The following is a 14847-nucleotide window of genomic DNA, read 5'->3' on the forward strand; positions in this document are numbered from 1 at the left end:
ATATTTTATTAATAAAGTCCCCTGTAAAGTATGGTACAAAAGTATGTTAGTCTAGTAACTTTATGTGCTAATATCCAGTTGTTAGCAAGTCCAGTTTTCATTCCCATCTCTTGCTGACACATTCCATACATTGCAGTTTAAATATTCATTGAGCAGGGTGACAAATCTTAACATAAAAAAATTAGATTCTTCATTTTTCTGAATACCATACCCACATAGTTTTTGTCCAAGCTTGTTTTATTTCTCGAATTGCCACTTTTAGTATCAGGATGTCTGACATCCCAGTTTTCATCTAGACACTCACCAAGGAGCTTGTTTATGCCAACAGTTTCTTCCAGCCCATTGGAGAGACCTGCTGCAACATCCTTCTCCATTTGGATTGCTCACAGCTATTTAACTGATCTTACTAATCTAATAATTGTTGGGCTATTATTCCTATTGTCTCCAAAAAGAACTCATCTTCTTCCACTGTGGCACCTTTGGAATACCTACACAAACTGCTGAGCAGCAAACTTTTGTGTAGATGACTCAATTTCTGAGCTATTTTCTTTTTTAATTTGGTCAGTGCCAGAATTCGCTACATTACAATAGCACAAGATTCCCTGAGGCTCTTCATTTTAAAACCAGTTGTTATCCAGTGCTATGGCATAAAGTTCTGTGACATTGCAAGACTTTATCCTGTGACATGCAAACTGGCAGTTAGTCTGTCTTTTTTGCCTGTCAGCAACATCTTGAGAAAAGCACAAACTTCTGCTTTTTTAACTGCAGCTTGAAAAAAAGGAAGTAAATTTGAGCTAAACATATTCCAACTCCCTTTTTTTACTTCATGAAAGAGGGATGAGATAGGTATGTGTATAATTGTATCTTAAAAATGTTTGTCACATAACAAGACAAATATAGCACTGGTGGCATTAAAAATAAAGGCGAATAGTTTTGTTTCAAAATTGACTACCTAAATTCTATGAAAAGAAGAACCCTAAGAAAATAATAAAATAAAACATACATATGATAAATGGTATTTGAGGTTTAGAAAAATTGCTACCTGTGTGTTTTCCAAAAATGAGAAGGATTTTTCTTATGGACAGGTCTGTTAAACCTTTGTTGAGTAAGAAAGTTATCACATTGTACAGTAGGAAAGTCATCTAATACTTAAAGAAATTAAATTGAGCTGTGCTAATTTAATTTAAATTTTTATGCTGACCTTTTGCTGACTGATAATTTTTAATTATAATCTAATTTCATTATGACTTTTCCCCAAAACTATCTGTATAAAGTTTGTTTTATTGAACTAGCCCTGTTTGTGTATTTCTTGCCTGCCTACAAAAAAGGTTAGCCAAGGTATATAAAGATTCTCGCACTAAAGTCTTCTGTGTCAAGTCATCTTGCTCAGTTTTTTATGTTTGTATTTCCCTGACAGCTCTGCAGCAGCCTTGCTGCTTTATTACTGGTTTAGAGAATGTATGGTCTGTTGTCTTTTCACAGTTAAAACCAAACTATACATATTTTACTAGGAGACCAAAGACTGTGGCATTGGGAGGGGTATTCACATGCGTTTTTACATGCACATACGTGAATGTGTAGGTGACTCATTACTACTGGCAGCAAGGCAAAGGCCCACTAAAAAAAAAATGTAGAGGACTTATGTAAGTCTTTCCAATTTCTGAGCCAAAGCTACAGCAATACACTGTAGCAAAGGTATGGCTAAAGAACCTTTAACTGGAAGTCAGTTTTACTTATGCAAAAACTTTAAGTCAGGCACAAAATGAGGCCCACTGCATTCTCCCACAAATGTATTGTTTCTGCTACAGACACCCTGACTGCAAATGATCAGCTGCAAATGCACTTGTTAATTTAGCATTAATGTTAATTAATAATGACTGATGAATTAAGGAGACAGAATTTCCCCAAATACTTCCATTTATTCTTCATAAATCAATACTAACACAAGCAGCTTTTGATTTTGCCAGACAGCCATGTGTTTGGCTGTTGCAGGGGGAAAAATACAACACCCAGGAAACTGGGCTTCCTGTCCCTGCTGTAACCCAGGGATGGAAAAAGAAGAGGTACTGGTGGAAGAAAATAGCATCCCATTCACTGTTAATCCCTCATGCTGCCATCCCAGGAGTAGTCAGCTGTGGCTTTCCACAGCTCTTATAGATGTACACCATAGAATGTCCAGCTGGAATTTGTTCTGCTGCTGTGTATCTGGGGCTCATAATCACCTGCCCCATTGGCAGACACCGCAGGGTGACCATAGCAGTTGATTGTTCAAACATTCTGGAAACAATTACAGTGGATGCTAAGCACTTTTGTGTCTTACAAACTAATTAAAACAGACTTACTGCCTGAAGAAGGATGAAGCATTTAAAACTGCATAGGATACCTTGCTCTGGCATTCAATTAAAAGACCACTCATAGAGGAAACAATCCCTTTAAAATGCTATTAGACTTTGACACTTCTGTAGGTGATCAATGTAAGTGAAATGTAAGGGCATTTTTAATATGATTTATGCCAGTTAAAATATTTGTTGCAAATGCAATGCAGTACACGGCTTTATAAACTGGATATTGCTGGGGCAGGTTAGATGATGGCTCTCAAACTGCTACTCATCATAATGTATCAATTTCTGAAGCTGCTGTGTTTGGGTGTGTAATAATTCCATTTGCTCAACAATATTATTTCTATCAGCAAACTAAAGTGATGTTCATGGGCCAGAAAAATCTCTCACTACTTTGTACCCTCTCCAGATTACTGTAGGAGACATATTTTAGAAGTTCATAGAATACTGTTTAGAATATTGTATTTACCTAAATGAACATTTACAAATCTGTGAGACTTGTTGGATATTTTACAAACTATATATGAGCTAGGCATTATATGGGATAGATTTCTTGTTACATATGAAGGTTTACTATGAGTACTATTTCCTAAAATTATTAAAACCACTTGTAATCTCATTAAAGGCTAAAACACAACAGGGACTGAACAAGCTGCATTGCCCAAGGAGTAAAGCAGAGAACAGTCAGCATTTCTCAGGTTTTTTATGCTCAGAAGAATTGGATTAAGGAGGCAGTTAATCTCCATGCTCAGTGGTTTATACTGAGAGCAGTAGTCCAGTCAGTCTGTCTCTCTTTAGAGCCACTTGGTCCCATCTCAACTGCAATGTTGCCTGCAATGACAGGCATGGACTGCTTCATCTTATTTGCAGTCTTTTGTAAAGTACTGTGCTTCATGTCACGTAGTGATGGCTTATCAAATAACATGGTAATAGACAAGAAAAATACTGTTATTCAGACCTTGCTGCTTAGAAAAATACTTTAATTAATCCATAGCTTAGACTAAGCAATGATAAAATACAAAGTCTAGATTGCACAGGACATTACAATAAGCATAATCCTCCCCTTTAGCTTAATGTCTCACCTCTTTCCTTTTTTGGCAGTTCTTAATGGTATGTACAAGACAATGTACAAAATACATTTGTTTACATTTCCTCTGTTGCATAATGTATAAAAATATATTGGGTTTCCATCAGGATTAACTTTTAAAAAGAGAATTATTGGAAAAGACAAGACTCTACAAAAATATGGCACATCCAGACTTTAACGTTTACATGGGAAAGCAGAGGTACTGACTCCAAACACATTCACACATGCAGTGAGGAAAAGGCAAGCTTGGTAGACTGCAAGACAGGAAAGCAAAAGTGCCAGTCTGGGGGTTCATGTACTTTTCAGTTTAGGAGCAATTTAATACTTTATACAAAAAGAAAGGAAAAATAAAAAGAGATTGAACTATGCCAAAAGATTTGTCCAAACACCTACAATATATATTGTGATTTTGTGCTCCTTCATTTTGATGTTGCCTTGTTTAAGTATCTTCATCTTCTCCCCTTTTGGCCTAAAATGGATTGGTGAAAGCAGACCCTGCAAGATTATGAAAGACAGGTAGTTATTGTCCAAGTGAGATGTTAGAAATTATATTATTAAATAATCTTCATGTTCATTCTGAGAACCTGAATCATCTGACAGGGTACATTAGAAAAAAGCCTGTTGCTGAGGAGGAACAGGGGCAACAGACCTAAGACTGATTAGTAAGATGTAAAGTCACCTACATCAGTTCAGAGTCAAACCCGAACATGGTGACCAGAACCTGTCACTGTTTCGTGAGTCACAGTGACCATGACATCACATTATATGTCAGCAGTTTTAGTAGGAAGAATAGGGCTCAAACTGTCAGGGATTTGAGCTTCTCTTCTGCAGAATGATGATTCCCCAAAGCTGAGACTGAACTCCTGATATCAAGAGACTTTGAGTATTGTAATTACTTTATTAATGTATTGTCATTTTTATGCACACAGTGATAAACAGAGAATGCAGTATCCTTTTCCACACATTTCCACATGCACACCTAGCATTTTTTACACTTTGTTAACTATTGAAATGTAATACCCTAACTACTAGTGTCTCGTGTATTGTGAAAGTAGCTACCATTGAAAGATGCAAACACTTTTGACATGCAAAGACAGAAAATTGGAAATTAGTATCCTGAGTTGTCTAAACAATGAAGGGTGAGGATTGTTTCAGTTTAATGTTAGTACCATATCCTATAGTTACCTTCTAAAGTTCTGTGTGAGTATGTGGAAGAATATTTGGGAGATGTTAATTGTCTTCTGCCCATTCCATGGGATCTTGAGAGCACACAGTCTACATACATATCCCAGAAGTTCTGGGCTAAATCATTGAAGAGTTCATTGTGCTTGGGCTTAGGGGATTCCTTTAGGAACATCATGAAGTCCCAGAGAGCAATGACTGTATCTGCTACCTTGAGTTTCTTCATTTCCACCAGCCCATGGGATGATGCCTCCCAGCACTGATGGTCAATCTCACGCAGGCTTGGAGGAGTTTCTTTTTGATACTCTAGGTTGGCATAAACCAAATTCATTATCAATATACAGCCCAGCTGAAGATACCACCATCGTTTCCATACAAATCCCATACTTCGAGAAGATACCTGAAAAGAAGTGTATAAAATCACAGTGATTCTGATGTTACATAGTTCATTGTCACATAAGTACCCCAGGAGATAATTTATACATATATTCAGAAAAATACTTTTCCAAACCATGGAATAAATACCAGTCAATGAACCCTAATGCTGAAAGCTAGATTTGCACCTAGAAATTGTTAATGCTATTTCAAACATGAAAACCTGAAGCAAAATGTTTGAAGTAACCATAGGCAATGTCAGAACTACTCCTTGAGACCAGCATTTCTTTCCTTAACCTCCTGTACTTGGATTGTCAGTAAAATCAGGTTAATAGCAGATGCTTAAAGAGTCCTAGTGGTACACTATTTTAAGTTACTGCAAACAAACAACAATTATAAACAGGCAGTCTTTCATGGAAAGTCTGACTCAGAAAGATGGTAATGAAGGAATGGTACATCAGACTGTACACTGTATTGGGTGAATGTAGGCATGTTATGAACTCATCCAGAAACTGTTGCAAGACAGAAAATTCCTTTCTGGCTTATATTAGAAAATTAAGTAAAATTTTGACATTATTTGGCATTATTATTTCTAGTATATATGCAAAACTGAAACTATTCAGAGAATTGGAGAGGGGAAGAACAATAATTCAGGAGGCACAATGAGAATTTCAAATGCTACAGAATATGTGTTCTTTACTATACAGAAATTCCCCCTGGGAAAAATGCAGGCTTCCTATGATGTGTATTCCATATCCTTGAATCAAGTTTAGACAGAACAGCACTAGAACACCTCATCTTTTTATCAGCCCTTTCTATCTTTATAAAGTGCAGTGGAACATGAGAATAAACATAAAGAGGAAGCCAATCAAACAGAAAAGACAAGCATAGGAAGAAGTCTGAGGAAAAAAAGACAGTCAAAACTTTCAGACAGTGCCCCTTATTTTGGTATCCTAAATCAATTCCATTTCAAGTAGCTGGTGACATGCTTATTCTCACAGTTTCCAATTCAGAATGTAAAATATAATTATGAAAATTATGTGAGATTTTGTACAGGAAAAAAAAAACCAAACAACGCAACATTTTGGGCAGCTGTGCAAATTTTACTGGGAATTTGGCCAGAATTGCAAGTGTGTTCTTCCACTCAAAATACCTCTGGGCACTGTCAATATCAAAAGATAGTCTGTGATATCTTCCAAGTGCTAACACACTGACATCCCTTCTGCAACTCCTAGTGATGCAATTAAAGAGAGAATAACCCATAGATCATACAACATTTATGTGGAATGTCTGTAAGAATACAGAGTTGGGGTGACACCTTGGAGTTCACAGTCACACCAAACTTGGTCAGAAACCAGGACAGCTAGAAATAGGCCTTTCTGCTGTAGCCTCAGGGTCTTGGGATGATTTTTTTTGTTTGAATGTGTAATCACACTGCTGCAGCCAACTGAGGTCCCTAGTCATGTATTCCTTTACTTCAGCTTCAGCACCCAAGGAACTGAGCCAGACCAATACTTTCCAGCCTAGCTCCTTCCTAAAACCCCAGGCCAGCTACATTTCAGCAGGTGGCAGGATTACCTGCCTCAGCATCCTGAGAGTTTATCACCATGCATTAGTTTCTCTTCTTTGGGTTCTTAGAAAACTGGTTCCAGCAAACAAGTAGGGATGGAAAGGCTTCTCTTCTCATTTCCACTTCACTGGGCACCAGCATTCAGAGGAAGGACACGTTGGCAATTTCCTACAAAGTAGGAAAATGGCAGCCAGGAAACCACCAACACTTGGAGTTGTTCTAATTTCATGTTTTAATCCATCTAAAAACTGAAATACTAAGGGCTCATTTGAACAGCACAAACAGGAGCAGAGACCACAGCAAACCTCAGAGACTTTGAATGAGTAACTCTCACTATTCAGTACAAGAGAGAGGAATTTCACAAAGGCAGTAACAAAAGAGCCACAGCAGAAGTTGTACTTACAGTATTTAAGCGAGGAGATAGAAAACAGTAGCCTTGAAAAACAGAAGTCAGCCACTTGGAGAAAAAGAAAGACATTCATGAGAGGGCTGCAAGTGCCTGGCAGCTGCTGGATGCTCCGAGGATGCCAAGGTTACAGTGCACACGGACGACTCTGCCACTGGCAAAGCAGCAGCAGCAGCAGCAGCTGAACTCAGGTGGGAGGAAGGGTGGAGGGAGCTGTGGCAGCCCCACCTCTTTCTGCAGCAGCACCCAGTGTCAGCCCAGGCTGGGCTGGGACCTCACCTGGAGAGGCTGCCTTCGGGGGTGGGGGTGTCTTGGGAGAGGGAAGAGGAGGGGCAGAGGGCTGTCAGGGGGAGGAAAACACAATGGTAGCAAATCTTTCTCCTAATCAGGAATATGAACACTCTCATTTAATCAACTCCCATTCACAAACCTAGGTTTCCACGCATGTTCCTGTTTGCCCACCAGCACATGCAGGGACAATATTCAATGTAATGAAAAAGAACAAATATGTGGTAAAATTGGGTCTGTTAGGATTTCACAACACACTTTGGTGAAGTTCAACGTGACAGGAACAGTCAGACAGTTTTTTCAAGTAGAAATGTCGTATTTTCTGTCTAAAAACCAATACATACAGTGCTTAAGCACAAATACAAATTTGCTCTGAAATGACAGTGTTCACAATCCTCTGGAAGCCTTACCAGCTAAGCTATGTCAACACTGTTTCAAAATCTTTCTTCAAAAAGTAAGCCAAGTTTGAACCTACACAACTAAATAGAAGGAACTATCTGAAAGACTGAAATATTTAGTTAGCTTATCTCTGAATTCATTGTATCATTAAAAGGAGCTAAAGCCCTATTAGATATAATTGTTCCTTGAAATTCTACGGCAGTGTTCATAAAAAAGAAATAAAAGCATTAGAAAGACCTCAGTAGGAACCTACCTTTAAGCGATCTCCTTTGTATCACTAATAAAAAACAGCATTCAGTAAATTTCAAGTTCAGAAAATTTTCCCTTTCTGTTTGCTTCATGCACTATCAAATTTATTAGTGTTGTCAATCTCACAGTGAAACAGCCAAAATTTCAAAGGAATTTAAAGGCACGTAAAGAGCTTGGCTGTGGCATCAATCCCTTCTCATTTCATTCCTGCTTAAAACATCTAGGTGTAATAGCACAGGACACCGGTGTGAACACAGTGTTTTCCTTCTACTCCAACAGCCACTGAAGGCAGACTTTGATAATATTTCTTCATCCTACAGATTTATTTTTGTCACTCTCCTCTTGCTTTTCCTTTTTCTAGTTAAATCCACCACTTTTAGTCATAAGGTACTCACAGAACACACCTATAGAAATCAAAATGCTAAGGAATAGATTTTTGTTGGGAAAATCTTTTGAAATAAAAATACCTCTTTTTAAAATGCCACCTAGTCAACAATATTCTCTTAGGAATCTACATGAAAATTCATTGATAGTATCTAAAAAAATATCACATCTCTAAGTGAAAAAGATTCTGAAGGTTGACTTCTGTATTTTACTTTCCTTTCTGATGTTATCCACTTTGTCAGTCATGCACTGAAGGATCATCACCTGTGGGAGAATGCCACCTGGAACAAAGATGAACCCATGAATTCAAGATGGCAGAGATCAAAATTACTGGCAACTAATAATCCTGTGAAATGTTACATGAAGTTTGTAGGATGGAAGCATCATGAAGACAATCACTGATCATGTTTATTAAGTTAGTCATTAACATTTCTATTTCAGAACAAGAAAAGGAAAGTCAAGAAAAATCAATCTGTGACCACCTTTGTAAAATCTAACATACCTGAAGGCTATGTAAAAGCTCGGGCTGAAGGGGAAAGTCCTTAAAGCAGAGAACCTATCCATGTACTTTGGAAAGATTTTTTTAAGCTAATGACTAAATATAAATGGGATTTAGAGAAAAACTGTGTTGTGTTCTTAATACTGCAGGACTTCCAAAAGAATTCCAAAGCTACAGCATACACTACATATAAACCCAAGGACTCCAGCACAGTTGCTTGACATGGAGTTTTATTAGATAGCTCATATGGCTCATAGTAAAAGTGTCTATTTTGGGGATTTTTAATTTTTTAGTTGATAGATGAATCTGGGCAAAATAAAATGTTTCCCTCAAAATTCTTCCAACATTTATACCTTTCCATAGCATGTGTTCTAAACTGTTGTACTTCCACTTACTCCTTCTATTATGGAAGCTGAGGTGCTTCCATCTAGTGGGATTTTATTGTACTGAAGAGCGTATCTTTGGTATTGGTTAAATCTCTTTATCTTTCTCTATAAAAGTGTAAAATTAATACATCAATATTTTACAATATTTGGACCTCGGGTATGTTAGTGAAATTACTTCTCTTAATTAGAAATTACTTCTCTTAATTAGAAAGACCATTATGCCAACTTACCAGCTGTGTGTTCAGAAAGGCAAGGAAAGAAAAACTGACTTCTGTTTTTTTATTATTTCGACTCTACTTTAAATAAAGCTGTATTGCTAAAATATTTCAGCTTAATTTCTACATATTTCCATAGAAGTTAGTTCTTTTCTAGACTGAGAAAAACACCACATATAGAACAAATTTCAAAAAATTGCTGGTGAAAGTTTTAAAATTGTTGGGGGAAGTGATTTTATGCCTTCTTCTTGTTAGAATTGATGACAGTATGCTACTTAGTAATTTGTACCATGAGAGAAAAGAGAGGGGTAAAACTATGATTTGAGGTAGCTGTACCCTTGTGATTTTCAAGCAATCATATACAAATACATGAAGTACACAGTAAGAAGGAAAGAGCAGGAACTGAAGAATTACTTATCACGAAACTCAGAATATGCATTGTCTATGTACAAATCAGTTTGGAAACCTTTAAAATGCTACCAGCCTTTTGTGATTGAATTATATATATCTCTGTGACATGGGCACAATTGTACGTAAACAGAATTGATTCACTGAGGATAAAGAATTGAGTCACCCTCTGCATCACTGATTAGCAGCTTCTGAAGTAAAAAATGATAGAGTGATGTTCTGCCATCAGGCTTGACACTGAAGTGCTCCCAGACCTGTTACTGAAGATCAAGTATGACACACCCAATGCAAACAGGAGACAAAGGTGATAGAATCAGTCCTGCCCTGGCAAACAGTCTCTTCAGGAGACCAGATACATTTTTGAAGTTAGGTATTCACAATGAAACATCTAAATATCCTCAAACTTCAGAGTGTTTAATGATTCTGTTTCAGTAATTCTAGCACCATGTATGTGTGATGAGCCACTTAATGTTATAAAAGGTTCCAGAAAACACACAGTGCCACATTTCAAATGAAATGTTGCTTAATTCCCTGCTGGCACAAGCTTGTTGGCAGAAACTTGCTCTCTCCTGAAACAAATCTAGTGTTGCATCAATAAATTTAACATCTTCAACTCATAACATACAGGAGACCGGCTCTTCTTTATTTCTGTTTCTTGAGGTCAAGTTGCGGATTAATTACATGAGATGATTTAACACTGGTTAGTAGCTCTGCTGGCATCTCTGAGCCAGTCTGCACATTAACATGTTAATCTCCTGCTGTGTGTTGAGGAAGTGCAGCACACTGAATTTATGGCTCTGCTAAGTGGACCAGCTTCAGACCAGGCTGCTCTTAATAGTTGTAAGGACTAAATTGAAACCCTGTGTACCACAAAAGCAGAACACGGCACAAAACCTGGGTGTCATTTGATACATACCTGTACTGGTATCCAAGGAGGGCTCTGGGCCTGTGACTTGATCCTCGAAGAACTATCTGCAACTTACCTGCGCTCTTTTCATCTCACTTAAAAGTTCTTTTGCTTATTTCCTTCTTTCTATGATTTTCTACAGAATGCTGACATCATATGCTTTACTGAAGTCACAGTAACACAATCTAACTGTTGCATTTGTAAGGACTTCTGAACCTTGCCTACTATTCAGAGAAAACTGACAGGTCCTTCCCATATTATTAATCATAAATCTGGACAAAATGTTCTGCTGTTTGTACTATGAATTGGCATGGTAACACAGAACAGGAAGATCCTCCTGAATGACAGGGTCTAGTTCCCTGCCACTTCAAAAAAGCACTATTATACAGTCACCTCATACATTTATCAAGTGCCATATTAAAAATAGAAATATTTTTGTTCCCACTAATTCCATGAAAAGGCACTTTCATTAGTCAATTGCAGAAATGACTAGAAACATTATTCTGGTTTCCTGATAGATTTATTACTGAATAGTACAGACCTGTTTGTTCTTGTGTCTTTCCCCTTCATTTAAATGGTTTTCATCCTTCATGTTTACTTTCCTGATATATTTATAGACAGCACTTGTGTCTCCTCTGTGATTTTGTTTTATTGCAGTAAACAAGCTGAGCCATTCTAAGATCTGTTCTTTTGAAAGGCTCTCAAGGTCTCTGGTGATGAACCTAACTTCCCTCTAGCCCTCTCTTAGTTCAACCTTAGCTCAGCTACAGAATAATGGATTAGGTTTTCACAGTACCCCAAACGAGATTTTACCCAGGCCTTACACAATGACATTATTGCCTCCCTACATTAAATGAAATCCATCTCCTGAGATACTTCCTTGTGGTGGTTTAATCCCAGCCAGCAACTAAAGCACCATGCAGCTGCTCCCTCACTCCCTCATGAGCAGGGTAGGGAAAGAACTGGAAGTGTAAAAGTGAGAAAACTTGTGGGTTTATAGACAGACAGTTCAATAGGGGAAGCAAAAGCTGTGCAGCAAACAAAGCAAAACAAGGAATTCATTCACAAATTCCCATGGGCAGGCTGGTGTTCAGCCATCTCCAGAAAAGCAGGGCCCTGTCACATGTAACAGTGGCTTGGGAAGACAAACACCGTGACTGAACTGTTCTCCCTTCCTTCTTCTTTCCCTGTCTTTTTTTGCTGATCATGATGCCACATAGTATGGGATATGCTTTGGTCAGTTGGGGCCAGCTGTCCAGGCTGTGTCCCTTCCCAGTTTCCCATGAACTCACTGACGGAGTGGGGTGAGGAACAGAAAAGGTCTCAGCTCCATGCAAGCCCTGCTCAGCAACACCTAAAAATTCCCTGCACTATCAACACTCTTCTTAGCACAAATCCAAACCACAGCCCCATTCTAGACACTGTGAAAAAAATTAACTCTATCCCAGCCAAAAGTAGCACATTTCTGTACTTACGGTGATTCCTAAGTATATCTCATTTCCAAATTTCATGAGCATGCTCTTACTGATTTTATCAGGACTACTACAAAAAATATCAAATAAGACTATCCTAAAACAAACCCTTTAAGCCTGGCATCTTTCTTTTCAACCTCATTTGTGGCTATCTCAATTTTCAGTTTTTCTTCTAACCCAAATAAGCTCATTCCTTCCTAGGGCATACCATATCAAATGTTTTTGGGAATTAATACAGCAAATGTGAGTTTTTCCAAAGATTTGCAGTGAGACTGAGATCAGGTTTCAAAGTCTGTGGTTGGCCAGGTCACTTTTCTTCTTTTCAAAGATAAGCAATTACAGTTCAAGTTCAGCTGGCCTAACTTAGAGAGAGAGAGATGGAGATCGCAGGGAGCTGTTCATGACGTGGTTGCACCTCTGGAGACATCAGGGTATAGGAGTCTCAGCCTGCAAGCCCTCAGGTAAAGGCCCCAAGGACAAGGCCAGGTCCACATTTGCTACTTTCCAGTCATGACATTCTAAACTGATCAGTTCAAAACACTTCCCACTAGATGTTACATATTACCTGCTACACAGGTGCAGATGTGGTCCCCATGATCTGAAAGCACAACATGGGAGTTCTGAATTTTTTGCTGTGGCAGTAATTTCTGTTCTGCCAATCACATGAACTTAAAGGTTCTGCTGGGACATTTAGGATGCATAAGGCATACCACTGTTTTCTAAATATTTTACAAATTATTTTATTATGTAGCAGGTAACATGCATTGTTAAAGTTATTTTTAGTATTAAATTACTGTACATGGTAATGATTCTTCTCAGGCAGCTAGCAGGTGCAATCAAGAATGGAAAAGCTGTAAGAAGGAACAGAAAAATATTTACTTTTTTGATGAGGATTAGTGCTTGAAAAAGCCACAAAAATATAAAAACATGCTCATTTTGTCAAAGAAATATTTATCTACAAAATAGAGGCTTATGAAAGAACTTGGGGGTGATTTTTTTCCTCTGCTCTGCTCTCATGAGATTCCACCTGGAACACTGTGTGGAATTCTGGTGCCCCCAACATTAAGAAGGACACTGAACTATTGAAGCAAGCCCAGAGGAAGCCATGAAGTTGCTAAGGGGACTAGAGCATCTCCCCTCTGAAGACAGGCCAGAAAAATTTGGGCTGTTTGGCCTGGAGAAGATTTTGTTGAGACTTTATAGAAACCTTCAAGTGTGTGGAGTGGCCGTACAGGGAAGCTGGAGAGTGACTTATCTGGAACTGTAGTGATAGTACAAGTGGCAATAGGTTCAGACTAAAAGAGGAAGTTAGGAATTAGGTTAGATACACAGGAAATGTCCTTTACTGTGAGGGTCGTGAGGCACTGGCACAGGTTGCCCAGAGAAACTGTGGATACCTCATCCCTGGAAGTGTTCAAGGCCAGGCTGGCAAGGGCTTTGGAGCAACCTGGTCTAGTGGAATGTGTCCCTGCTTGTGACAGGGGTATTGGAACTGGATGGAATTGGAGCTCCCTTCCAATATAAATCATTCTATGACTATGTTTTTTTCACCAGTTTTACTCTTCAGACCTTACTGATGTCATGATTTACAAAATGATTTACAAAATCATTTCTTAGATTCATGACCATTTAAAAAATGTGAAACACTTTAAGCCTTATTAAAGCCATGTATTTTTAACTGTCATACTGTGAGAAAACAGGTTGTGATTTGTGTCAATCAAATAGCACCCACCTATATATGTGTGTCTGCAAGCAATGCAGACAGAGACCATGGGATTATGATAAAGAAGAGTTTTAAGAATCAGCTAAAGTAAGGCATGGAAGTAAGGTTTAACAAGGTAACTATATAACAGTAAACTTTTAGCTAACAGTTTGCATTAACAACAAAATTGTAATTACCTACAGGTAATTAATATAAGCTTTATACTACCTTGTAGTATAAGTTCCAAACTATCCTTTGTTCAAGCTATAAACTGGGTTTTTTTGAGTACAGAATAATTTGTAATCACTTTAAAAGGGGAAGTAGGACTATCATGAACTGAGAGGCCTTACCAAGGCATTTTGAAACGTCCTGACTTTAAGTTTTGTAATAACTGAGGAAGAGGCCCTATGAAGACATTTTTTAGACATGCTAGCTTTAGGTTGTGGAATGACTAAAAGAAGGCTTGCAAAATGTGTGCTAACAGAATATATATGCTTGCTTAGACAAACTGCATAACCAAAAATAATGCTAGTGGAAAAAACCGATATTTTAAAAGAAGAATGGGAGGCTGGAGAGACATAAGAAGACCATCTCGGACCACTTCCTCAACAGATCTTCAAAACCCACAGCTGCTGATTATGAAGAAAAGCAGGAAGAAAATAACTGAAATTTTGAGGAAGTGAAGTGCCTAGAATGGTATAAGAAGACTGCTGTTCAAACCCTGAATTTGTGCGTTGCTTGGGGCAGAGACCCCCACACACCTAGTGCTGTAAAATTTACTTACCTTTTATCAAACTAATTAATAAATTTGCTATATTGCTTGATGTATTGGCAAGTCTAGCTTTTCGTTTATAAGAATACTTATCCTGAAAAATAGCATAATTTAAAGGTCTCCGTTTCTTGAAGGAGAGCACATCAGCAATATGACCAACAGCCTTTAACAGGTCCAGCACACAGGAGTGAGCCAGCACACAGGTTC

The 14847-nt window shown here is 38.1% G+C and overlaps 1 protein-coding gene across 1 annotated transcript; it reads right to left on the reverse strand.

The window, feature by feature from the left end:
• Positions 1 to 3589: 3589 nt before the first annotated feature.
• On the reverse strand, positions 3590 to 7194 carry FAM237B (family with sequence similarity 237 member B). The gene is made up of 3 exons (XM_058833767.1): positions 6957 to 7194; positions 4612 to 5008; positions 3590 to 3921 (listed from the first exon to the last, which is right to left on the reverse strand). The coding sequence occupies exons 1-3, from the start codon at positions 7029 to 7031 to the stop codon at positions 3896 to 3898; spliced, it is 498 nt and encodes a 165-aa protein (XP_058689750.1). The 5' UTR covers positions 7032 to 7194; the 3' UTR covers positions 3590 to 3895.
• Positions 7195 to 14847: the final 7653 nt, after the last annotated feature.

Source organism: Poecile atricapillus, chromosome 2, assembly GCF_030490865.1.
Source record: "Poecile atricapillus isolate bPoeAtr1 chromosome 2, bPoeAtr1.hap1, whole genome shotgun sequence".
Classification (NCBI taxonomy): Eukaryota; Metazoa; Chordata; class Aves; order Passeriformes; family Paridae; genus Poecile; species Poecile atricapillus.

Coding starts and splice junctions, on each gene's coding strand:
- FAM237B (XM_058833767.1), bottom strand. CDS start 7,031: ATGTCTTTCTTTTTCTCCAAGTGGCTGACTTCTGTTTTTCAAGGCTAC. Junction 5,009..6,956: donor TATCTCCTCGCTTAAATACT/GTAAGTACAACT, acceptor ACTTCTTTTCAG/GTATCTTCTCGAAGTATGGG. Junction 3,922..4,611: donor CTCACACAGAACTTTAGAAG/GTAACTATAGGA, acceptor ATAATCTTGCAG/GGTCTGCTTTCACCAATCCA.